The sequence below is a fragment of the Actinia tenebrosa genome, unplaced genomic scaffold, assembly GCF_029948245.1.
Source record: "Actinia tenebrosa isolate PJP-AT-01 unplaced genomic scaffold, QUT_ActTen_1.0 PGA_scaffold6__47_contigs__length_16458017, whole genome shotgun sequence".
Lineage (NCBI taxonomy): Eukaryota > Metazoa > Cnidaria > Anthozoa > Actiniaria > Actiniidae > Actinia > Actinia tenebrosa.
In genome coordinates, this window is record NW_028292583.1 from 4,413,814 (window position 1) to 4,439,647 (window position 25,834).

General features: G+C 37.4%; 5 protein-coding genes across 6 annotated transcripts; 1 reads left to right on the top strand and 4 right to left on the bottom strand.

The window, feature by feature from the left end:
* Positions 1 to 20: 20 nt before the first annotated feature.
* LOC116290641 (uncharacterized) lies at positions 21 to 2,189 on the bottom strand. The gene is made up of 5 exons (XM_031697723.2): positions 1,867 to 2,189; positions 1,620 to 1,791; positions 1,026 to 1,197; positions 806 to 869; positions 21 to 312 (listed from the first exon to the last, which is right to left on the bottom strand). Exons 1-5 carry the CDS (start codon positions 1,988 to 1,990, stop codon positions 245 to 247), a joined length of 600 nt encoding a protein of 199 aa, XP_031553583.1. The 5' UTR covers positions 1,991 to 2,189; the 3' UTR covers positions 21 to 244.
* Positions 2,190 to 2,633: 444 nt separating this feature from the next.
* Positions 2,634 to 16,713, top strand: LOC116290664 (uncharacterized). 2 transcript variants are annotated; one of them, XM_031697753.2, is made up of 12 exons: positions 2,634 to 2,749; positions 2,897 to 2,949; positions 3,770 to 3,868; positions 4,273 to 4,350; positions 4,685 to 4,762; positions 5,093 to 5,228; positions 5,316 to 5,424; positions 5,634 to 5,693; positions 5,883 to 7,432; positions 8,183 to 8,297; positions 8,603 to 8,736; positions 16,582 to 16,713. In XM_031697753.2, the coding sequence occupies exons 1-11, from the start codon at positions 2,663 to 2,665 to the stop codon at positions 8,734 to 8,736; spliced, it is 2,499 nt and encodes an 832-aa protein (XP_031553613.2). In that variant the 5' UTR covers positions 2,634 to 2,662; the 3' UTR covers positions 16,582 to 16,713. The 2 variants fall into 2 exon arrangements, with proteins under 2 accessions (XP_031553613.2, XP_031553614.2); XM_031697754.2 differs by lacking the exon at positions 16,582 to 16,713 and adding an exon at positions 9,343 to 10,610.
* LOC148905871 (uncharacterized) lies at positions 11,260 to 13,310 on the bottom strand. Its single transcript, XM_089038813.1, has 2 exons — positions 12,740 to 13,310; positions 11,260 to 12,527 (listed from the first exon to the last, which is right to left on the bottom strand). The coding sequence occupies exons 1-2, from the start codon at positions 13,301 to 13,303 to the stop codon at positions 11,358 to 11,360; spliced, it is 1,734 nt and encodes a 577-aa protein (XP_088894939.1). The 5' UTR covers positions 13,304 to 13,310; the 3' UTR covers positions 11,260 to 11,357.
* LOC148905872 (uncharacterized) lies at positions 13,625 to 14,867 on the bottom strand. Its single transcript, XM_089038818.1, has 3 exons — positions 14,336 to 14,867; positions 14,140 to 14,237; positions 13,625 to 13,741 (listed from the first exon to the last, which is right to left on the bottom strand). The coding sequence occupies exons 1-3, from the start codon at positions 14,748 to 14,750 to the stop codon at positions 13,625 to 13,627; spliced, it is 630 nt and encodes a 209-aa protein (XP_088894944.1). The 5' UTR covers positions 14,751 to 14,867.
* Positions 16,672 to 21,869, bottom strand: LOC116290666 (neuronal acetylcholine receptor subunit alpha-7-like). Its single transcript, XM_031697769.2, has 9 exons — positions 21,750 to 21,869; positions 21,236 to 21,372; positions 20,632 to 20,676; positions 20,227 to 20,336; positions 19,530 to 19,754; positions 18,688 to 18,961; positions 17,935 to 18,090; positions 17,653 to 17,746; positions 16,672 to 16,889 (listed from the first exon to the last, which is right to left on the bottom strand). Exons 1-9 carry the CDS (start codon positions 21,829 to 21,831, stop codon positions 16,672 to 16,674), a joined length of 1,341 nt encoding a protein of 446 aa, XP_031553629.1. The 5' UTR covers positions 21,832 to 21,869.
* Positions 21,870 to 25,834: the final 3,965 nt, after the last annotated feature.

A 25,834-nucleotide genomic window follows, 5' to 3' on the forward strand; every position in this document is an offset into this window, starting at 1 on the left:
TTGATACTAAATCTCGGAAATCAATTTTAAGACTATCTTTTAATATTTAAAATAAGTTAATTTTACAAACTAAAACTTTTTCCCTAAAACATATCCATTTTTAATTTTGGGGAATTGCCTTGTTTCCAGAGCCTAGCGGGTTTTCTGACCATCAGCGGCTTGATGCTGATCCACTGGCAATGGGATACATTAGACACAGTATTCACAGGATGAAAAAGCAAGCTAGTGTAGAATTGCTAGATCATCATCTTGAACACCAGCGATGGTGCCGAGGGTAAGGAATACGAGTATTGGAGTTCCATCCTTGAGGACCTGTTAAAAAATCCCAGGAATTCAATTTATTTTGCTTGAGATTTATTTTTAGGGAAGAGGGGCAGGGGTTGCATGTGTTGGCTAAAGGAGAGGGTGTCTTGAAGTCTTCAAGTAATGGAAATTAAATGTTTATATATGAGAATTAAGAAGATGTAACTAGCTAAAAACTAGTGTGAGCTGCGTTGGTGTTTCTAATGAAACAGTAATGATGAAAAGGTAAATTATACGCCGTGAAAAAGATGAAAAAACTTACTGACGTTTCGAACGCTAGTCCTTCGTCGGAGTAAAAGAGAAAGAGGTCAATATATGAGAATTATTTTACCGTGGGACCTAAAAGCTCTCTGGTTCCAGTGCTTCTTGGTCATATAGGCTACAAAGCCTATGACTAAGAAAAACTAAAGCAAGTCTCAGGGTAGCTTTCTTTGTATCATTTGTGGATTTTCCTATTGACATAAAAATATGGCATGACACGTTATGCTATTACAATCAATACCTTGTGAAGAGTGTGTTTCTCGGCTACCCTGTAGCGCTGAAGGAGATGACCAGATCCACCGTGACTGGAAGTGCAAGTTTAACAAGAAACTTATCAACAAAGTCATTACATTAATTAATTCTAGTGATAGACAACTCAAAAACAATATCAGGGATGATATTCCATAAAATGGGACAAAGTTTATGCAAACCGCAGTATATATCACTATATATGTACTCACAGAGTCTGGATAGTTGTAGTTGTTGGCCATACGAGGCTGGGGATTATTATGTCGATGTCTTGAATAAGGTACCACAAATGCTAATGGCATGGGCTTTGGTTTTTGGAAATGTTGATTATACATGGTTGTTGTGAAATTATAATCTATTGTTGCGTAGTTAGTTGATTCAGGCCTGTTGACATAAAAACATGCATATCACTGAACAGGTGGCATCTCCTTTGTCATCTTGTTCAAACTCAAAGGATCCAGAAACAAAACAAGAACTTGTAATTCCCGAACCCTCCTCCATGCCTATGCATACTGTATAAGAGTATTATGAGGTTATGTTATATTGGGCTTCCTGTGTCACGAGTTTCAACTCGATCGATAAACATTCATAAAATCTTATATAGTATTTTATTAATGTATAATTCTCCATAAACTTTATAAGTATAATACATACGATACAGTATAATTATATCTATTATCAACATTATCTAGTTATTAAACAACAGCGCTAGGGAAACGATATCTTGCTACACGCAGTTATTTCAAGGGTCGTTGCTATGGCGACTACAAAAACGATCATGAGCGCAGCGCACATTTCTAAGTTACCTTAGCGGTGACGGCGGTGCTGCGTATGTCCCTTGAAAATCGTTGCTATATTTAGTATTGTACATATGTGAAAAAGCGTAGGGTTTGAAAGCTGGCTTGTATAAAGCTGATAACGAAGTTAGTCTTACTCCAGGTGGAACGGGTCGAGCGTTGGATACTGGGGTATTGCTCACTGAAATAAAGAATATTAATCTCAATTACAAACAATTCTGAAACTAAAACAGAGTAATTTAGTAATGATACTTACAGGAGGAAGCTCTAGAGTCTATATCTCTGGGTATAGCTTCCGCTGATCTTTGTTTTAGAGCAGATGTTGTTGGTCTTTCAGGCTGGCTTCGAGAAGGTGGCAAATTGACGTCCTCTTTCATCATGAATTAATCAATCGAAACACCTATAAAATACGTTAAAATGAACTTGATATTACCCTGATCATCAAGTATGTTGAAATCACCAGTTTATGGGTGAGAGAAAAGCTTAAATTTTCTTAAATTGACTATCAAATTTATCCGAACGCTATCACTACTTGGTCAATGTTTACTAGCTACTTTCCACGCTTGGACGCAGACCGCAGACTTGATTGTCTGACATTGAGGCGTCACGTGACCTTGTGTATCGGATTTCGAACTTAAATGACGAAGGGGTTCCTTGTTTTTTTTTTCTAACTTTTTCCTCTGGTAGGTTCTATTCAGTATAGAACGGTTATCTTATCGTTAGTCTCGGTTTCATAAAAAAAAACTTTAACAATTTTTCCTCAAGTTTCCCTGGCACAGGTAGCCCACGCTAGGTGTTTGAAACCAGAACTTAGATTTCAATAGAATCCAATTAAATTACTCATTATCTTCCTTACGAACTCTGCTTTCCTAATGTCTTTCCTAGTGCCTTTCCTAGTCCAATTCCCACGAACATTGTAAATTTTCTGTGTAATGAATGACTAGTGTTAAAATGAAATAGTTTGGGTTACCTGTGGCGCAAGGATTGCTATCCCAGAATCCCCTGCGCACACTGTTTCAAAAATGGCGCGCGACTTGAGCTTCGTGTCTCCGATGATTTTTCTCGAAGAAAATGGTCGTCCTATGGAGTTTTATATTAAGCCTTGTAGTTTGAAAAAGAAGCTACTACCTATTATTGAGGTAGGATTTTAAAAATATTGCTACAAGGTGTTTTAAGGCTAGGTTTTTCTTTATTTCAATTCTTACGATGTTTGACGTACGTCTTCATGTTGTTGTTTTGTTCCTGAGCCATAGTTGTATGCTTACTTGGTTTGTTTGTTACTGTAGATTGGCGGCGGGACGCTCACTAGCGAACTATCTACCTCAGAAACAGTTATTAAGTAAGTATTTGTAAGTACTAAAGCAAAAGCCTGCCTTTCTAAAATATTTAAACTTAGGGTCTAGATATTCCTTGTTTTGAAGTGTTCAAACCAGCGTAGCTCTCAAAGGGGTTTCAAGTTAGTCTGGGCTGAGATCATATACACATTAGATTTAATATGGAATTAAATTCTATGTGAAGCCTTTGTACTGTCATAATATCTGAGATCTTGGATTAGCACCAATGATAAACTCAACTCAGCTGGTTTTGATCAACTGTGCATTAACTTGTGATTCTGATTTATGGGGCACGATGACTGCTGAGAGCCCCAAAAGTAGGGTCTTAGATTGAAAAACATAGCAGTCTATAGTATAATTCATAACATTAAAAGTTGTGAAGTGAGTCTTGAAAATTTAATGGATGTTAGCAAAGACTGGATGCTAATGCACTAGTCAATTAAAACCCTCACCCACTGACCCTGGGATGACATAAGTCAGCGAGACTGGGATTAATGGTCATTAAACAGCAAGAATGCAGAATGATATGAGGAAGTCAAGGCATACTACTTATTTAACGATTTTAACAGCAGCAACTACAAGAAAATCTTTCCCCAGGGACAGGGGAAAGTTGTAAATTTTTAACACTAACATAAATGTTAAATTCCCAGCCCTTTCCTGGGGTCTTCACGTGGGGTTCAAATGACTAGTGCATAAAGCCATCCATCCCACACCTCTAACTCTTCAGTTCCTCAAAACAGCAACTTCTTGTCGAAAGTTTTCAAGTAACTTTCAACCTCAGCTTTTTAAAAAGCTAAAGACTGCCTAATTTCTTTTTTATCTTAGGCTCACTGATCCTAAAAATCCAGTTGAAGGGTTTGTGTCTTCAGATTTCATTTTTGATAGCGTAGAAAAAAAGTTTCTCCAGGATATCGAAGATTATAGGTAAGACTGGAATTTTTAAGATATTTACAATACAATACATTTTTATTTGCAAGCATAATACATTTCAAGTTATATATTATTTCAGCTAAATTACCATGTATAGGTTTAGTTTTGTATAATATGAGGGAAATTGTTTGTAATTTTGCATTTTTGAATGCCTAGAGGCTAAATTGACTTAAGAAAAATTTTTCTACTTTTTTATTAATTGTCTTGGATAATATTGGTGAACACTCAAGCTTGAAGGAACTTAAAGTTGTATCTATTATCCAATTTTGTTGTCATGATTATAAGACTCTCTGAAGAATTACTTCCTTCATGGTCAACGTAAACAGTATTTGGGAAACAGAAAACTTGTGTTAAATTTTTGGCACAAAACTTACATGTTCTCTCTTATATACATTTAGAATAAAGAGCAAAAAGAAAAAGGATGCAGAGAAGGTGGTAAGACAGCAAGATAATGAAAATGACTCGAACACTGTCAAGTAAGTTATTTAACACCACTTTAATAGTACTCCAACTTTTTTTGTTCTGCAGGTTATTTGCGGCTCGGTAAATATTCATCGATAATCACTTCATTTATTTATTCATTTATTTTATCACTTCGCATTTGGCAAATAATCGTTAAATAATCAGTGCTAAGAATGGTCAAAAGAATATATCCAGAATAATGTTGGCACTTATCTGGCCAATATGTTCTTAGACCGCACACTAACTGGTCAGATATTCATCAGGTATGATGTGGATGGTCATCATGTCCAGCCATTTGCCACTGTTATTATTATTCAACTCATTATATACATACATTACATTTAACAGTAAGCGATCAAATCGTATAATAGAGGTGGTGAGATATAAAGAATTATCTAACGAAGATGAAAAACCAGGCTCTGCCAAGTAAGTTCATAAAATAAGTAATCTATTGAAGGATATTTTGTGGTACAGTATGTATTGTAATGCTTTCTTAATAGTCTTCCTAGGGTTAGTGCATACATATTTGAGACTTTTTTATCTTGTTTTGGGGGTTTTTCAATTATTTGCACTCTAGAAATGAAGTTGGTAAAATTTTTGGAGAGTGAAGGTGTAGAAGTCTACATTGTAGATCAAATTTCATTTGGGGAGGGGGTGGGGGGTGGGTATTGAATATACCAAACATATATAAAGTAGACTGGTTGGAGGACCAATTATTATGAAATGATGTAATTTTAATCCTTTGATATATTTCAGGAAGAAGAATAAAAAGAAACGATTAAAGTATACAGCTCATGATGACAAAGCAATATTAGATTATATTGAGAAAGAGAATGCAAATAAATTTAGGGTTCAAGGCAACTCACTATGGAAATCCATGGCCTACAATAAAGTAATGAAAAGTACTACTTTGTTTGATCACAAAAATCTTCCTAATGTGCAATTATCTGTAACAGTACTATGGAAAATCTTTTCTTAGGTTACTAATCACACTTGGCAGTCAATGCGTAAACATTACCTTGAGTTTCTTCATGGAAAGAGAAAAAAGTGCCCAAAAGGCCAAAAAACTCTGGAAACATACTCAGCAGGTATGGAATTTTAATTCTTAATGAAGAATTATATACACATCTCACCAAACTTGGCACTTAGAAGTGCTTATCATCCAAAAACATCAAGAGCACCACCGATAGCCGCACAGCCTGCACTTCCATGTATCTAAAGTCACTCAGTATTAGTATGTTTTAAAATTCGAAATATCCATAACTGAAGCCTTGTCAAAATATTTCTTTTTTGACAGGCAAAAGAATGAGTTCTGCTCAAGGATCTGAGTCTCCTAGAAAGAAGTCAAAGAGATCAGGTACAATAGCAATGTTTTATTACAAATATGTCAGGGCTGTAGCCACCAGTACATTTGGTCCAGTCTTAACCACACCGTTTTCACCTTTCAGAGCCATTTTCCCCCCTCGTAAAAAATATTTATTACACAAGTAAAATTAAAAAAACAGGACCACCTTTTTCGGTGGTGTTATTATTATTATTTTTTTAGGATCCCATTTGTCAAGGAAAGAAGATTCTACTGATTCAGATAGTGACGTTGAAATCAATCTATTAACTCCCCGACGAAGAAAAGAAAATGCTGTCACAAGTGCTCAGCGTAAGGCATCAGGCTCTAATAATGACAGTGATGACCAACTACGTCAGAAAGCACTGGAATCTGATTATGATAGTGACGACGAACCACCTCAGAAAGCAATGGAATCTGATGACGACACTGATGACCAGCCACCGCGTCAAATACCTGCAACAAGGTCTAAGCAGAAATCATCAGGCTCCACTGACGACCAGTCTTTGGATATACGTACTCTAACCAGAAGAAATAAAAAACTAATCGAATCAGATAAAGACACTGTTGAACAGACGTCAGGTAGACGAGCCATAACCAGGCGTCAACTAAAAGCATTAGACTCCAATGACGACACTGACGACACTGATGACCAGTCTTTGGCTCAACGTGCTTTAAACAGAAACCATAAAAAACAAATCGAATCAGATAAAGACACTGTTGAACAGACGTCAGGTAGACGAGCTATAACCAGGCGTCAACAAAAAGCATTAGACTCCAATGACGACACTGACGAACAGCCTCTGGAACGGCGAGGTATGACTAGAAGGCGCAAAAGGGTCATGAAATCAGATGCTGGCCCAGAGGTTCAAGGCGTGACTAAAAGACAAGTAGAGAATAAGCTATCAGAAAGTGAATCGGATGACCACTCATTGCCAGACAACAGCTTTGATGTATATAGCCAGCAAGTGGCTCGACAAGTGACTCCAGTGTTTCGATTGAAAGACAAGGACAAACAGGGAAGCCCCTTAACGAAGCGTCGATATCCAACCAGGACCAGGACCAGTGACAGTGCGGGCAGTGTCCCTTCTCCCAAAGGAAAAGCTATAACCCGAAACACGGTCTCGGGTATGGACCCCGAAATTCGTGTCACCATGGCAACAGACCACCAAGATGTCATCGAGTGGGACAGTGACACAGATGACTTCGATCAGAGATTATTATCCGTAGCTAAAAAGGCTTCTTTTAGCCGTAGTCATCAGGAATCGCATGATAACGATGATAAAGGGTCTGAAGATGAGACGTCCGCGAAAGATACCCAGGAAGATGATGAGGATGAATTTATTTTTAGACGACAAAACAGGAGAAAAAGAACGACAAGAAATAACAATCAGAGAAAATCAAGTCTGGAAGAAAAGGGGTCAGATAATCGTGAGAAAACATTTACGATAGTCACAAGAGGGCAGTCCTCAACTGAAAAATCTCCAACGGCGGCCCGAGTAAATTCTGAAGCCCGAGTGAACTCCACAGCGTCACCTTCAAAATCACCGCGACGAGGGAGAAAAACAGAGATGACACAGGAAACATGCAGTAGAAACTTGTTTTGTGATGACGACGACGAAGAATCAACACCACGCCGGACAAAGGGGAAGACTAGGAAAGATACGGAATCAACTGTTACGGCCAAGACCCCTGATCATGGTATCATGTGGAATTATGTGGAGAAGATGTCTGAGAATTATCTGAAGGTTGAGGTAAGCGCAGCTCCAGATGTTCTGATAATAAAACCATTCTTATGGAAATAAATTTGTTTGAAAATATCATAATTGACATCATGATATTTCATCGCCATGTAGTCTCCTATAGGCAGACGTTTTTAGTGTCTGTCACGCAACGTGTACAGACTCTAAGAACGAGTGCGTAGGACGCTGAGAAGCCATGCTGGTGTCTAAGGAAACGCAATACCTCAATCTGTCTTGAAGAAGTCAAGTAACATTTATATATTTAAGTCTAGAACTTAACTCATATTCTTAAGTTTTGAATATATATTTTTTAGTATAAACGCATTGGGATCCAGTATAACACGTTCCAAGAACAATTCATTGGGACCAATTTTAAATGTAGTTATCCAGCCCTTTTCCTGAGTTTCTGGTATCTTTAGGAGCCTTTTCATTCCAATTCTCAAGCTTCCTTCGTGTCCGTCCAATGGACTATTTCGACGATACGGCGGCCATCTTGCCAGGGGAAAAACAAAACAAAGATGACAGAAAATATATAGAGTTGCGTTTGTTTGTCTTTCTTTTTTGGGGAAAGGTGATCGATGTGACTTCTTAATTCATCTTGTGTTGTATTCTCTTGTGGTGAGCTGTTATTATTTACTGTAACAAAGCTATATTAGCAACCTGGACGCCCCATAATGCCTTGCGAACCAAGATGGCCGACGTATCCTCGAAGTAGTCCAGTGAAGACTAATCGGCAGTGCTGTGCTATGTTTTATTAAACAGAGATTGCCATGCACCCAGGGGATGACACGGGCACAGCTGTTACATGCACTGTTTGTGTCGGATGGTACTCTTGAAGATACAGAAAACTACGTAAAGACAGGAAAACTCGCCAACGGTATGAAGTCTGGTTGCATCTCTCGGGTGTGGATAGGGGGTTATTATGATTGGGCTAAGGGCAGGGCATTTAAATGTACAGAGGGTGAAGGGTGTGTGTGTGCCTGAGGGGGAGGGGGCAGGGGGAGCCCTTTTTAAAAAATGGATCAATGTCTATGGTTAACTAACTGGAAATCTTTCTTTTTCCGCAAGTAATTTTTGCCTTAAATTTTTACCCTTTGTTAAGCCCACTCCTTCTCCCTCCGCGAGCTATAAAGACAAACCCCTTTTTTCTTCTTTCTTTTTCACCATGTACTCATTATTTAGGAGCAAGTCCTTGGTCTAAAGCAGAAAACGATGCCATACTCGGTAACGAGAGAGAGGCCGTTAACACCATTATCAAGAAGAGAGGACGAAACAGTGTGTCAGAGCGAGGGTCTTTCCTCCGTGGCTGCAGATAGGTCTGTTAAAAAAATCTCACACCTCGCATCACCTCTTTAAACTAAAAAATACATGTATTTATATATATAGACTCTGCTAATGCCTCTGGACAAATAAGCAAGCGCAATACAAGCACGTTCTTAATCTTAACTGTTTAGCATTCTCTCTCATTTGTGTTACTCTTTGAAGGAAATATTAACGCGCGCAAGACTCAGTGCTTTAGGTAATGTAGTGTCGCCTTAGCTAAGTCTGTAGTAGGCTTAGTTCAGATGTACTGCGAGTAGTTACAGGCAAATTGAATGTTATGGCTTAGTTGAGTTGTCTGAGCTTGCAATCAAAACCCAAGACCTTGCGAATGCAAAATAATAATGGTCAAAAAAGCATACGCATTTGGATTCATCTATGGATATATATATAAAAAAAAACCCATTCCTTTCAATGTTTTTAGTGACATTTTTAAGAAGACAAAAGTTATAAAAATAAATCCAAGCTTTCCCCTTGTGTCAGTGGTGTCGGCATGAAAGGAATTTCTGGTCTATCATGTTTGTCCCATGCTTTGATTTGGTAGAAAAACTTTCCTTAACATTTAAACCTTTATTGCTGTTCTATTCTGCTTTGTGTTTCAGTGCCAAAGACCTACAAATACTTAGCTACATATTAGGTCAAAATAATAGTTAAGAGTGGTTGTCAGCAAAAATCAGACATTTTGGCAAATCCGCGGCAAGGGTCGAAAATTTGATTTTGCTAATATTTTAAACTTAGGTAGGCCTTAGTGTAAGTAAAACCACTGTGTAGTTTGTTTGGTAAAATAGCGCTTAGTTTTCGAGAAAATCGAAGAAAAGAGTTTTGGACTAAATTCGCTAATTTTCGGCCGATAATTTACATCAACTTTAACAGCTTATCGCGACCAAACAAAGCAACCTAGCACTGTAATAAGACTAAATAGTAGTTAATTGGTATCTTAAGAAACAATTGGTAGAGTGTTAGTAATTTTGGTGAAATTTTTCGATTTTTACTTAATTTATTTTTGGAGCACATATAAAACTCCTCTTAAAATGGGGTCAAAATAATCAGATTTTTTTTCATGTGCGACGAAAAATTTTTACCAAAAAGACAACCTGAATTAAAGTTGAAATAATGATTTCCACGAATCATGCAAATTTTTCTTGGGGAAATTATTTTGCGCGTTGCACCACAGCCTGTAAGTTGTAAGAAACTCACGGATTTTATCTGTCGGCGAGTTCAATCAATTTACATTTTGTTTACTAATGTAAACGAATTCATGTTGACTTTCTAAGAAATAAAAAAAAAGAAACGATTTTAAAGAAAAAATAAAAGCTCTTGGACTTATTCTGAAAGAAGTTGAAACAGTAAACTCAAACTATGAATTAAATTTGCTCAAAATTCACTCGACTAACCCAAAATAGTATTGCACGTCTCTGGCCTTAAAATGATAACATGATTATTTTTATCAAAACATACAAAATATTTGCTACAACCTGCCAGATTCCATAAAATAGTTGATTAAAGTTTAAATTTTAAGAATTCTTGCTATGATATATTTTTTACTATGATTTTGGGTTTATATAACAAGACACCCTCCAAAATAACAACAAAAGAAAGTTTTAAAAATGTCATGGTTCCGGTCGGCACCAATTAACGTTGCACGCATGAAATTGACAAGTAATTACGCAATAGAATCCTAACGCAATTTTACTTTATTTACCTTTTGATGTCCAATACCATTATTATTTTGTTCAGCAAGTGCAACTGATAACCAGTTTATCCAGTAAATCCATGTAAGGCTTTTTGCGCTTTACCTTGATGTCAGATGTATCAAGTTCAAGGGAAGTACAGATTTCTCGTAACATGTGAACAGAGAATTTCGAAAGTTTCCTTTGAGTAGTTAATTCACAAATATTATGCCTTTCGAACATTATTGGATGTTTCAAGCCTATCGTGCCCATCAAGATTTTCGTCAATTCTTGGATTTCTTTTTGCTTTTGCTTTTCGAAATCGTTGTTATTTATATCGTCATTGTCCTTGTCATCGTCATCATTATCATCATCAGCACCGTCATCATCATCATTATATTCATCTTCGGCTGCTGTTGTCCTCCTCTTTTTCGCTAAGCGCGAGAAAAAGCTAGCGATCTGCTGTGATGTTAGAAAGTCGCTCTTGTTAAAAAGACGTGAACCGTCGATGTGTCTGGCCGATCTCATCTCTCTCGATACATCAGCTGGATCGGCTTTTTGACCTGTTTGTTCCCCGGCATCGAACACATCAACTAGGTACTTTTTCTGTGTATCAGAAAACCGTTTTTTCTTAGCAGATGATTTTAAGGCCCAGCCCATATGAAGCTCAGGACCAATATCAAGCTGTGGCAAATTGTTACTTTTTGTTGATTCCGGGTTTTTACTGGTTCCTTTTTCAAGTTTTGTTGCATATAATTTCATTGCCTTGTCATAAAGTGTTTCATGTTCTAATGCGTATTTATGGTTTTCACAATCCAAATGTTTTTCTAGAGAGTACCTCTGAGTACCTCTGGAATGACTTAGTGCAGCCTTGTTCGGGACAAAAAAACAATTTGCTGGAAGTGTCGGGTCTTTGATCACTGTTTTCTTTACTCTCAGTTTCGTCGTCACTCAGTTTCGTCGTCACTTTCAGTTTCGTCGTCACTTTCAGTTTCGTCATTTTCAGCATCACGTTTTAGAAGAGATTTCTTTGGTTGTACCCTTGTTTTCACTGTAGTGAACGATATTTGATTCTGGTCCGTGGTATCTTTGTTATGGATTAGCTTTGGTAAGGATGAGGGCAGACAAAAATTACTCAAAGACAAGACTTTTCCTGGACCAGTATCGTAAGCCATCCACACTGTCATGGACTCGCGTTTATACTCTATGTTGTTAATATGGCTCACACCCTCCCATTTCCCAGCCACGCCCTCAGGGCTAGCTTGTAAATCACACACTATTACTTTCACTCCAGGGATGCCTCCAAAGGACTCGATCGCTGCCTTCATTTGCTTTGGATTCTCGATATCTTTCCCGGAGTTCAAATATTTATTCATGTGATTTTTGAGATGGGCTGCCTTGCGGTCACACGCCCCTTTTCCCCCTTGAGGATCTGAAAAATCGATACGTCGGATTTTGATCCCAGTTGCTTTCGCTATCATTGGTAAAGACAGCAGAGTTAATGCAGAGTGATAACACCCTGCATTGTCCTGTCGCAGATATACGGTATTTATCTCGGGTGCAATCGATGGGAGCTGCCTTAAGACATCGTCAATGATTGCCACAACATTAGTACTATCCTGGCTGCAGGATTTGAACACATGTACAAAAGTAAGCATTTGTACCTCACCATCATCCTTCTTCCTGGTTAATACCGTTATGTGCCACGGAAGTCCCCGTTTCCCGAACCAGTCTCTCTGGCTTTCACGGTATTTACGAGGTACGAATTTCATCGCCCAGTCTAACACAATAAAGGCGCAATGAGAATCCAACTCTTCTAAAATGTCGTGTCGTGCAGCGTCCTGATTGATTGATCTTAAAATATGTGCTTTCCAAGACTCAATGTATTGGGCTGCCTGTGTAGTTACGTACTCCATAGCTTCTTTTTCCTCGGAAGAGCAATGTACTTCATCCAAAGCTGCGCGAATTTCAGTCAAAACATCGGGAAATAAGCGGCATCTGTCACATTTCGCATTGTGTTCATGATCACAGACGGCAGTATAATTGTAATCGTTTGAAAGACTAAGAGCATATGCCCTACAGTGATCGGCAACTTCAGAATGACTAGAAATATGAATCTGGAAAAATGAATGAACAAAAAACAACAATTAGTCCTGCTGTATTCTTACATGAACTAACGATGCCACTCAACAGTTTGGTAGTTTATCAAAACATGCCCTAGCGTACTTTATTTCCTGTTTTGGAAAGACTTATTATATTTCAATTATAACAAGTTGAGATTCGCATGTTCATGGAATTGATCATGCATATACCTTCCACCTGTTCTTACCTTATAGTCACCCTTTAAGTAGCGTTTGGCATCTTTGAGTTTTTGGTTTCTTTGTTTGGCCCACGTCAAACCCCTTTCATAGCAATCTCCAAGCTTATCAACGACTTTCTCCAAGTCATCGAAGGCTTTTCCGCCCATGGCTGAGATATAATCAAGTCCTTGTAAGGATTTACGGACTGAAGCAGAGCAGACGTTAAGAACTCTGCGCAATGTGCTGCGGCTCATCGGTTGGAAATTCATCTCCTTGCAATATCTTTCGTACTGTTGAATACATTGCTCTGGGATAAGATTTCGTACAACATTTGGGATTTTTATATCTCTGTCAGTAGAAAGTTTTAATGTTTTTTCTCCGAATGGCAAGTCCTGTATGACATGAGAACTTGATATAAAGGTAACAAAGTGGTCAATTTTTTCTGGCTCAACACAAACTCTTGTGTTTTTTAAAGGAGGGAGTACAGAGCCCCTACCATGTAGCAATAGATGATGTTTAGCGATGTTGAAACGGTATCTGGTCAAGTCTGGTATCCATTTCTGAAGTTCCTTAAAGGTAACCTTATCAGCCATAATAGACAAAATCTGCCTTCGGGTGCTCCAGTGACTGGTATTTCTATAGCATTCTGCCAAAGCATCCAACAGAGAAATATCTTTTTTTCATCTTTATCGAACTTGTCACATGTTAAGCCTTCAAGCAGAGCGGTCGACTGGCCAGGCGCGATTTCTTCCAGGCAATTAGTAACAACTTGGCGAGCTTTACGCATGTGGAAACGTTTTGTACGGTCTGAAAGCTGTTCCATTGGCGCTGAAAGAGCGTATCTGATCGGACTTACATCCCTTGAAATGAGAAATGCATTCAGTTTTTCCCTCGGTGTGGTTAGAGTGGTAGATTCATCTTCTGAGATAGGGGTTCATAGGGGTTTCCGTAACAACACCCGCTGATGCTTGAAACGTTGGGGTGGTAAATTGTGGGCAAAACTTTACTTTCTCATCCTCATTATCACTATTCTGGAAATAGAAAGTACATACTAGTAGTAAGTATTTAGTGGAAATAAAACAACTATTTGCTTTTTTCTTCTTTTCATTTATTTATTTAGTATTAAACAACATTATTAGCGCAGTACATACAAATGCCGCAGGTGCGCCATTTCCTGCCAAAAATGTAAATAAAAAGTTTCTCATATTCGTTGAATTTATTAAATAATCGATTGCATCGCACAGTAACTCGGTAGTGAGCAGCACACTCAAATTTAGTTTTTCGCTGCCATCAATCAAAAATAATCAGTCCGTACCTTCTTTGTTCTTGACTGGCGGCAGTGAAAAACCAATTTCACAACAAGCCAATGAAATGTCTGAGTTCACAGAATATGGAAAACCTCAGTAGTGAACTACTAGTTCTAACTTACAAGTGTTAATGCACTCATCTGATCGAGAAGACTTTCTGCTTTATTTGGAGTAATTGGCCCAAATGTCTTCAACGTCTTACGACAAGATGAACAGATACCTGACAAAAAAAAAAAAAAAAAAAAAAAAAAAAAAGCATATCAAACATTCAGATACAATCAATTAACAGAAATTAAATATTCATTACATATTTCTTACCTGATCCAACTTGCAGGAAAATGCCAGTCTTCTTTAATATCAGCTGCGAATCGTCCTTACTAATACCCCTATAGCACTTTGGCCACTTTCCCTTGATTTCACTGTGATTAGAGAGAGCAGGGGGTACTCTACACCTGGCGTTATTACCTCTAGCCCATCCTAGCCCAAGTTTGGATCGATGCAGGGGACAAACAGTCCAACTATGGATATCTTCCGGCGAAGTAAATATGGCTGCTCGGCTAAGAATTAGATCTATCTCATTCTCGATGCCCGTAAACTGAAATGCGGATCTATGCGCATTGATTTCTTTTTTACATGCTTGTAAAGGTATAACTGTGGTGTCTTGCTTTCGATCTTTTCTGTCGAATCCACAGGTTCCTCCAACAATCGTTTTAAATGAACAGCAAATCTCCATTCTATTCAGTGTACTTAAAAGCAACGCAGTAACCAACTAAAGGAATTATGTTGCATTTAAAAAACATAAGCATGATTGGACAACAATTACTTGTCAATTTCATGCGTGCAACGTTAATTGGTGCCGACCGGAACCATGACATTTTTAAAACTTTCTTTTGTTGTTATTTTGGAGGGTGTCTTGTTATATAAACCCAAAATCATAGTAAAAAATATATCATAGCAAGAATTCTTAAAATTTAAACTTTAATCAACTATTTTATGGAATCTGGCAGGTTGTAGCAAATATTTTGTATGTTTTGATAAAAATAATCATGTTATCATTTTAAGGCCAGAGACGTGCAATACTATTTTGGGTTAGTCGAGTGAATTTTGAGCAAATTTAATTCATAGTTTGAGTTTACTGTTTCAACTTCTTTCAGAATAAGTCCAAGAGCTTTTATTTTTTCTTTAAAATCGTTTCTTTTTTTTTATTTCTTAGAAAGTCAACATGAATTCGTTTACATTAGTAAACAAAATGTAAATTGATTGAACTCGCCGACAGATAAAATCCGTGAGTTTCTTACAACTTACAGGCTGTGGTGCAACGCGCAAAATAATTTCCCCAAGAAAAATTTGCATGATTCGTGGAAATCATTATTTCAACTTTAATTCAGGTTGTCTTTTTGGTAAAAATTTTTCGTCGCACATGAAAAAAAATCTGATTATTATGACCCCATTTTAAGAGGAGTTTTATATGTGCTCCAAAAATAAATTAAGTAAAAATCGAAAAATTTCACCAAAATTACTAACACTCTACCAATTGTTTCTTAAGATACCAATTAACTACTATTTAGTCTTATTACAGTGCTAGGTTGCTTTGTTTGGTCGCGATAAGCTGTTAAAGTTGATGTAAATTATCGGCCGAAAATTAGCGAATTTAGTCCAAAACTCTTTTCTTCGATTTTCTCGAAAACTAAGCGCTATTTTACCAAACAAACTACACAGTGGTTTTACTTACACTAAGGCCTACCTAAGTTTAAAATATTAGCAAAATCAAATTTTTCACCCTTGCCGCCCGATGTTTGATTTTTGCTGACATGCTCTCTTAATGCTTATTATTTGACTAAGCGCATTATGTTTTGCTTAAATAGAATTTGTCAGGTGGGCATGTGCTCAAACCTGGACAGGACTAAAAGTTGGACTGGACTTTTGACTGGACTTTTTTTGGTCTTGTCCAAGGTCCAGTCCAGGTTTGAGCACACCCCTCAGGTGTGATTGAGTTTTACTCTTGAGTTTAACGTTCAGCTGATAAGTATCTTCTTTCACCGACAAACGCAACACTGACTGGTCGAGCATAAGTCTAGGGTATAAAAGGGGGAGGTTGTGAAGGGAAAAACAATGATAGTAATCCACTGGGATCCCATTCGCTAGCTAGATATCTTATAAGGTACATAGCGTTGAAGCCCATTAAAAATAATTCTCTTCCAAGCTTAGTGCTTGGTTTTAAACTTATTTTCCTCCATGCACTTGATTTTTATCGTCTAAATTTAGAATCGATAATGTCCGTCTATTATGGGGAAATCAGGTTATCACGTGATCGGGAAATTAATAGTCCTGTAGCGCCTAAATTGAGCTTAAATCTTTGGGTGGTCTACGTGTGCATCAGAGCAGGGTGTCAACCAACCCAGCTGATCTGAGAATTTTTATTCCTCTTGAAATTATGGATTTCCGTGTCACTAAATGAATAACGTTAATATGCGCTTGATAATAGTGTCACACTAATTTATGAGTTTTATCGTTTTAATGGATGATGGGCGTGTTTTTAGTTTTCGCTTGTCATTTTTTCGCAGGCTCCATGCATGAAACCTCCTTTTTGCAGCGACGTCATTCTACATCACTATGTTATGAGCTGGACGTGAATGGGAAATCCTTTATGAATTTCAGTCTGTGAATCTAGGTGCTTGTAACATCACAGCTAAGAGCGTAACAATGATCGTAGCAAGGTATATTAATGCGAAGACGCGATTGAGTATGACGGATGAAATTCTCCATTCTTCTTGAATTCCTTCAGCGTCCTCTTTTCTTAGAATACTATCCGTCACGATGTTGATCTTGTTCGTGGTAGGGGTACTGTCATCTAGGTTGTCGCGCAGTTTTGCTTGAAATTACAACAGCAAAATTAGTTGATGTTTTTATATCTTTAAATAGGGTGATTAATAGGACAAGACATGCAGAGGGCCGTTGATAATAGCCTTTGTGATCTCACTCTGATTAAGTCCCGCTTGCATAAAGCTCAAGATAAGGAAGCTTTATGCAACCAGGGTCTGGACGTCAATGCCAAGAAGCATGCGACTATGGGTGGCCAAAGATGTGCCTTAGCTGGTTGGAACTCTCCTATTACCAACTATTACTTCCCTTCCTTTTCCCTCTAAGGGATACACCAGCAATTTGAAGAAAACTAAAGAGTACAGGATTGCGATGAATTTTATTTGTCGCTATAAGTAGAGGAAGGCCCTTGCTTCGTGCAATAAATAAACTTGTGCGCAGAGTGGTAATACGAGCGACATTCACTCGGCGACTTGCAACAATGTTCCTCGACAAAATTCAATATTTTATCGCCCGCATAAACTTTAAACATTCTAAATACTGCGCATATCATTATAAAAAAAGAATATTTGCGCAGTATTTAGAATGGACCTTCTTATTAAGTTCTCTATTGCGCAGAGTTAGCTTCGATTTTGTGTAGAATATTCATGTGTTCCAGTGGAGGTCCGTTAAATTTCAACGTATATTGTTGAAGCTGGGCATTCTTATCTTTATAGTTGATATTTGTGAATATTTAGACAGTGCTAACCCTGAGTAAATGGGTCTGTAATCAAGGGGTTCTAGGAAGGTCTATTCTGAAGGCACTTCTTGCCTACCTTGTTGCAAGCCTTGAATGACAAGCCCTTGTTTCATACGATCAGCGGCTTCTTTGAGCCCAACGATCCTTGCGCAGTAGTTCAAAATGAATACCTACAGCAAAACAGGATTTACTAGTATACAACAGATTTTCTTTGGTTATCCAATGTGGCCTGTTTACTCTCGACTCCAGAGCCCTTTCACCCTTACTGCGCATGCTCAACACATGCGCAGTATGAATTAGAGAGCTCTAGGGTCGAGGTGTACGGTACGTGGCTATAACCCCTGGCTAGTTTGCTTACCTTTGCCCAAATTGGTAGAGTCGCTGAGGAATTTTCAGGATAGTATATTCTCATCAACAAACACGCTACAAACATGGCCAGCGATACTTCTATGATAGTGCATGCGTAGTAGACTCCAAGTAAGGGAATGGCATTGGATGTTGGGGGAAGCTTATCCTGTGGGACAAATAATGTAATAATTCAGTTCACTTGTAAAATGAATGAAAGGCGAGAATAGATCTTTCATGACAGCCATATTGTAGTGCAATGCTTTTGCATAACGAGATTTCCTTTTCAGGATAGAAATTTTTTTAAATTTTTAACCCGACTTACAAAATGGCTGCCGCCAAGAAGACAGAGATACGCTCGCGCAAAATTGTTCAAAAATATTTTCTAAAACTAATATAAGACGCGCGCGCATGTCTCTACATTGTGACATTAATACTCTGAAAGCTTTAGAGCATACGAAAAGCAAGGGAAATACTCGATTATGCCTCGTGTTTCTGAACCTGCTTCTCTCGTGCTCTACAGCTCCCTGCGTGTTTATATCAAAGTACAGAGCTATGCGCGCGCGTTTTATATTCCTTAAAAAGAGAGAAGACTCCTTGCTTGTGCTATGTTGAGTTATACAAGCACTTGGGAAATTGCGTGAGCCCTCGAGAAGTGCCGTTCTCCTAGCACTTCTCTCTGACTCACGCAATTTCCCGCGTGCTTGTATAACTCGACATAGCACAAGCAAGGAGTTTTCTCTCTCTTCAATAGCAAACATCTTACCATAAGCATGAGTATTAATATTGTGAAAGAGAGCAAAACCGTCACCCCAAAAGACATTCTTTCTCCAGACTCCGGCGGCAGAAGAAAAACGAGGAGTGTTAGGACGGCAATAAGTATACAAGGAAGAATGAAGTTCATAATGTAATAGAGGGTGCGTCGGCGAAGATGTATCTTGTAGGCGACTTCTGGGTACCAACCATCACAGCAGTCGTATTGTTTCACTAGACGCACCGGTTTAGAACTTAGTAGAATCCATTCTCCATTTTCTTCATAGCTGTAGAAACAAACCATCGTTAATAGAGTGCAAATAATATACCCGTGAAATAGTTAGGATAAAATAGGAGATAGTTAGCGCTTAATTAAACAAAACATAGAAATTCAGTGAGGCATGACAAGGGAACGGGCGTTTACTAGAGTAACAACTCGATACGCGAATGAATAGATACAACAGTGCAAACGTGTCAAATTATACGTAGGAAAAGCATGTACAACAAAATATTGTTTCAGTTTTTGTAGGTGTGTTTAAAAATATTTTAAAATGCGCTTCCTCGAGTAGCACACGTGCACACTATTTTAACTAATTAGACTTTGGCAACCAAAGGTTAGTAATTAGTTAGCTAGCTATCTATTTCACGGGTATATTATTTGCACTCTATAATGTTCTCTCTCCGACTAAAAGTAAGAGACGCAAAGTTGGTAACCGACTTAGAAGACATTATACCCCAACGATTAGCCTGGTGCGTAAGGTATATGGGTTGAACCTCACCACACCTTTATTTCCTCCAATCACCGTCAGCCAAGATAGGATTAGCTCTCACTTATTCCACTCAGTTTCTACTTACTGTGAAAGATCCGCAGAATCCCCAGCAGCGATGAAATCCACATACGATGTAGTAAAAGACCACGAACCAAACCTTATTTCACACACCTGATCGTCAAAAGGGAAATGTACGATGTCGATAGTGCATGAGCTTTGTATGACAGCAGGATTGAGCCAAGATATATTTCCATTGTGCTGGACCACTAAGTCCGATCCCTCTCCGTTCGCTTCCATATTTGCAGTTGCGCTGTGAACAAACAACGACTTGAAAACTTGGAAGTTCGGTATCATGCGGCAGTATTGTTTATGCTCATTATAATAGTACCTTGTTAATGTTTGCGTAAACTCATCCTGAAGCGCTTGAATGCGGGGGAATCTAGTGTTAACACCAAAGTTTCTTCGCTATGAGAAACGTTTTTATTGAAAATCTATTAACAGGTTGTTGGTTTTTTTTTTTTTAGCTTAAAAATTTATATCCATCGATAAAATCCTAGAAAGTAGAACAAAAAGTCCATTGGAAAATGTTTAGTTTTTTTTTCATTCTGTTTGGTGATAATCATCAAGGGAAATAGGTCCAGGAAATAGTAGCAAAGCGGGCTGGTCATCAGAAGGGAAATATACGGTAATTGAAGCAACGCAACGGCTTGTATAGGTTTGAGCGAGTCAATAGGATCATAACATCCATATTTGTACTATCCTTCACATTCTTGTATAGTTACCTGTTTAGGAGATATATTTCGGGTAGCCATAGCCTGTTTTGTTCTAGTATAATGCTATCGAGACCGCTGTACTCAGTCTTGTTCCAAACTAGACGTGGGTCGTTCCAGTACTGATGGAAAAATCGATTAGCGAAAAGAATCAATCTCGTACCCAGAGCCCTTATAACTTCTGCGCATGTTCGACAAAATAATTAGTTGAGCATGAGCAGTAAGAAATAAGGGACAGGTCGACATTGGAAAAGAATGATCACAAAAAAATTGGCTACGTTTTTGGTGTTCTAGTGGGATTTTTGCTGTGCTGAAAAAATGTTAGGAAATTCGTTACCACCGAGTGCAAGTTTTCATAGGTTTAGAGCTTGACCAATAAGAATCATTAGACAGTTGTTAGAATCTCCAATTGGTTACCTGTTTGACCCAGACATTGGTTGTTAGAACTTCGCTCTTTTCGTTCTGGAAAAAAGTGAAAAAGGGGGAATAATGGATATGGAAATATATTTTATGACACTTTGTTTTAAGATACTTCTTACCATCCTACACTTGTAACACTTGTGTACAATTCACTCATTATAGACTCCTTTTAGGGATATTTTGGATCCGAAATTAATTGAAAACAACAAAAATATTCAAATTCTGTCAAAAAAAAAAAAAAATTTCTTATTCAATATTTTTCTGTTATCCTCGCACCAAGAAGAATAATGTTGAAAGGAGCCATTTACTGCATGAATAAATAGTGTTAGGAGGAGCACGTGCAGCGGTGTGATTCTCAGTACACTTGCACGAGTGTTCTGCCAAGTGTTTTATAATAGTGTACACAGCACAGCATAGCAAGCTGCGTTTATTTTTTTATAAAAGTACAAATTAGAGCAGCCATTTGTTCAGGAACGAATGTCGAAATAGAAAGTGTGAGCGCGTGCTGTGTTCTCTCATAACGCAGACGATTGCAGGTAGATTGATGATATTTAGTTTATAAGATACATCAATAGATTTTATGACATCCTGATAAACTTACCACCTTCATGACATGACGTAACGCTAAGTCAAAGGTAACGTTTACTACGTCACCGTCACGTAAAACTGGGCGAGCCTTGGGGTTGTATCCGTTAAATAATTTTTCAGTTAGTTTGTCTATCTGACTGCTTGTACAATCTACGGAAAATAAACAAAATTAAGGATTCTTGAAACCATATACCTTACAGGGATAATCCAAGCAATGGAAACTGGGCTAACGAGTAATATAATGTCAAAAACTTCACAATTTGTATATGGCAGGAATTGGTTGGTTGGTGAGGAATTCGTAAGAGAACTCAAGTCGATATCTATTACCTTACAAACTAAAACAAGAAAAGGAAATTAAAAAAGAAAACGATGCTCATGAAAAGTCAAACTTGATAAATGACGAATAAAACAATTGGATAGACTTAACACTAAATTTCATTTTTTGAGAGCATTTTAAATTAACACTTCCCGAAGTTCTTGTTTTGTTGAGAGCATTTCTCATTTATTGAATGCGCATCTCTACTTACCATGTATCCACACTTGTAGCACAAGTAGCTCTAACAATAAAACTCTTGGAGAATAATCGACCATCATTTTCAAGTTCACCATTTCTGATATTTTTAGAGAGCTAAATTAATTTGGTAAGTGTTTCGTTAGCTTTAGGTTAAATAGTTTGAAGTTAATAGTAGGCAAATATAGGTATTTTTGAGTATTTGTTTTGCGATAACAAAAAGGGTTGTTATTGGCAATGACAGGTGCCCAGTGTTATCCAATCATTTGGCAGGGGTTACACGAAGAAAGACAATAAGAATGTCTTTCACACGTCCAAACCGAAATTATCAAGTTCAAATTGACGGACACCGATTTCAGTTGTCTGATATATTGGCTATCATAGAGAAAGGGGAAAAAAAAGGCAAAACAAACAATTAATTAGAAAATGAAAAAGAGTAAAAAGGAAAAAAGATGAGGACTGGAGGAAGCAGAGGGAATGTAGGAAAGTATATTGAAGCAAAAAAATAAATAATAAATAATAAATAAATAAAAGAAAGAAAGAAAGAAAGAAAGAAAGAAAGAAAGAAAGATTAAAATGCTCTATATTCCTCTATGAAAAACCTTGACAGACACTTTACAGCAAAAATAAAAACAAACTCTTATTCCCATTTTCAATGGGGTAGAAAAGACAGGAGAACGAAAGATATTTTGGTTTTGTTTATTGATTTGGCATCTTTACATGAATAAACAACCCGTATGGTAGTACCTCTTGAGGGAGGGAGGATTTGTTGAAGGTTTATTTTCTTCTAGAACGAGCTAAGTTAAGCCGAATTAATCACAAAAAAACAAGATACACATACCTAATAAAATATGCATTGAAGATGATATGTTGTAGTGAAGGCATTAATTTTTAAACAGATAAAAATATTTCTGAGAATGCAATGTAGTCATACCATTGGCGTTGTATATCCGGGCTTCCTAAAGTCAATCTATCAAGATGAGTGTATTCATTGATGTCACAACTAAGTTCGTATGAATTACTAATTACCTTAATCTATGTAACACACAAAGAAAGTTTTAAGCGCGCGCGTAATAAGTCTATGCGCTACTCTGTACTGTGATATAAAACATGCTGGCAGATAGCTTTAGAGTAATAGAGAAGCACGGGTTAGAAACCCCAGGCGTATCCCTTTTTGAGTTCAAGCTGAATTTGGTTTTCAAGTTGTTAAAGGAAAAAAATAGGACAAAAAATGAATGAATAAATGAGATAGCGAATAGAAATAAAATAATAGATCTCATAGTGTGGTATACTTGCAGTCCAGGTGTATGATATGACATGGTATTAGTGTGGTATACTTGCAGTCCAGGTGTATAATATAACATGGTATTAGTGTGGGATACTTGTAGTCCAGGTGTATAATATGACATTGTATTAGTGTGGTATACTTGCAGTCCAAGTGTATAATAGGTGTATAATATGACATGGTATTAGTGTGGTATACTTGCAGTCCAGGTGTATGATATGACATGGTATTAGTGTGGTATACTTGCAGTCCAGGTGTATAATATGACATGGTATTAGTGTGGTATACTTGCAGTCCAGGTGTATAATATGACATAATATTAGTATGGTATACTGTTCGTCCAGGTGTATGATATGACATGGCATTAGTGTGGTATACTTGTAGTCCAGGTGTATGATATGACATGGTATTAGTGTGGTATACTTGCAGTCCAGGTGTATGATAAGACATGGTATTAGTGTGGTATACTTGCAGTCCAGGTGTATGATATAACATGGTATTACTGTGTTATACTTGCAGTCCAGGTGTATAATATCACATGGAATTAGTGTGGTATACTTGCAGTCCAGGTGTATAATATGACATGGTATTAGTGTGGTATACCTGCAGTCCAGGTGTATAATATGACATGGTATTAGTGTGGTATACTTGCAGTCCAGGTGTATAATATCACATGGTATTAGTGTGGGATACTTGTAGTCCAGTTGTATAATATGACATGGTATTAGTGTGTTATACTTGCAGTCCAGGTGTATAATAGGTGTATAATATGACATGGTATTAGTGTGGTATACTTGCAGTCCAGGTGTATGATATGATATGGTATTAGTGTGCTATACTTGCATTCCAGGTGTATGATATGACATGGTATTAGTGTGGTATACTTGTAGTCCAGGTGTATAATATGACAAAGTATTAGTGTGATATACTTGCAGTCCAGGTGTATGATATGACATGGTATTAGTATGGTATACTTGCAGTCCAGGTGTATGATATGACATGGTATTAGTGTGGTATACTAGCAGTCCAGGTGTATGATATGACATGGTATTAGTGTGGTATACTTGTAGTCCAGGTGTATGATATGACATGGTATTAGTGTGGTATACTTGTAGTCCAGGTGTATAATATGACATGGTATTAGTGTGGTATACTTGCAGTCCAGGTGTATAATATGACATGGTATTAGTGTGGTATACCTGCAGTCCAGGTGTATAATAGGTGTATAATATGACACGGTATTAGTGTGGTATACTTGCAGTCCAGGTGTATGATATGACATGGTATTAGTGTGGTATACTTGCATTCCAGGTGTATGATATGACATGGTATTAGTGTGGTATACTTGTAGTCCAGGTGTATAATATGACAAAGTATTAGTGTGATATACTTGCAGTCCAGGTGTATGATAAGACATAGTATTAGTGTGGTATACCTGCAGTCCAGGTGTATAATATGATATGGTATTAGTGTGGTATACTTGTAGTCCAGGTGTATAATATGACCTGGTATTAGTGTGGTATACTTGCAGTGCAGGTGTATAATATGACCTGGTATTAGTGTGGTATACTTGCAGTCCAGGTTTATAATATGACATGGCGTAACTTAAGCGAAATTAATTTTGTAAGTTTTTCGTTTGCTTTAGGTTAAATAGCCTGAAGTTAATAGTAGCCAATTATAGGTATTTTTGAGTATTTGTTTTGCGATAACAAAAAGAGTTTTTATTGGCAATGACAGGTGCCCAGTGTTATCCAATTATTTGGCAGAGTTTACACGAAGAAAGACAATAAGAATGTCTTTCACACGTCCAAACCGAAATTATCACAAGTTCAAATTAACTGACACCGATATCAGTTGTCTGATATATTGGCTATCATAGAGAAAGGGGGAAAAAAAAAGGCAAAACAAACAATTAATTAGAGAATGGAAAGGTAAAAAGGAAAAGAGATGAGGACTGGAGGAAGCAGAGGAAATATAGGGAAGTATATTGAAGCAAAAAAAGAAAAAAAGAAAGAAAGAAAGAAAGAAAGAAAGATTAAAATACTCTCTATATTCTTCTTGATGTGAAAACCTTAACAGACACTATTCGGCAAAACTGAAAACAAACTCTTATTCCAATTTTCAATGGGGTAGAAAAGACAGGAGAACGAAAGATATTTTGGTTTTGTTTATTGATTTGGCATCTTTACATGAATAAACAACCCGTGTGGTAGTACCTCTTGAGGGAGGGAGGATTTGTTGAAGGTTTGTTTTCTTCTAGAACGAGCTAAGTTAAGCCGAATTAATCACAAAAAAACAAGATACACATACCTAATAAAATATGCATTGAAGATGATATGTTGTAGTGAAGGCATTAATTTTTAAACAGATAAAAATATTTCTGAGAATGCAATGTAGTCATACCATTGGCGTTGTATATCCGGGCTTCCTAAAGTCAATCTATCAAGATGAGTGTATTCATTGATGTCACAACTAAGTTCGTATGAATTACTAATTACCTTAATCTATGTAACACACAAAGAAAGTTTTAAGCGCGCGCGTAATAAGTCTATGCGCTACTCTGTACTGTGATATAAAACATGCTGGCAGATAGCTTTAGAGTAATAGAGAAGCACGGGTTAGAAACCCCAGGCGTATCCCTTTTTGAGTTCAAGCTGAATTTGGTTTTCAAGTTGTTAAAGGAAAAAAATAGGACAAAAAATGAATGAATAAATGAGATAGCGAATAGAAATAAAATAATAGATCTCATCCACTGTTTTCTCATTTCTGATAAACCACTTGTCATTCCCTAGAGTATCACTTTTTTGTTTAACGAC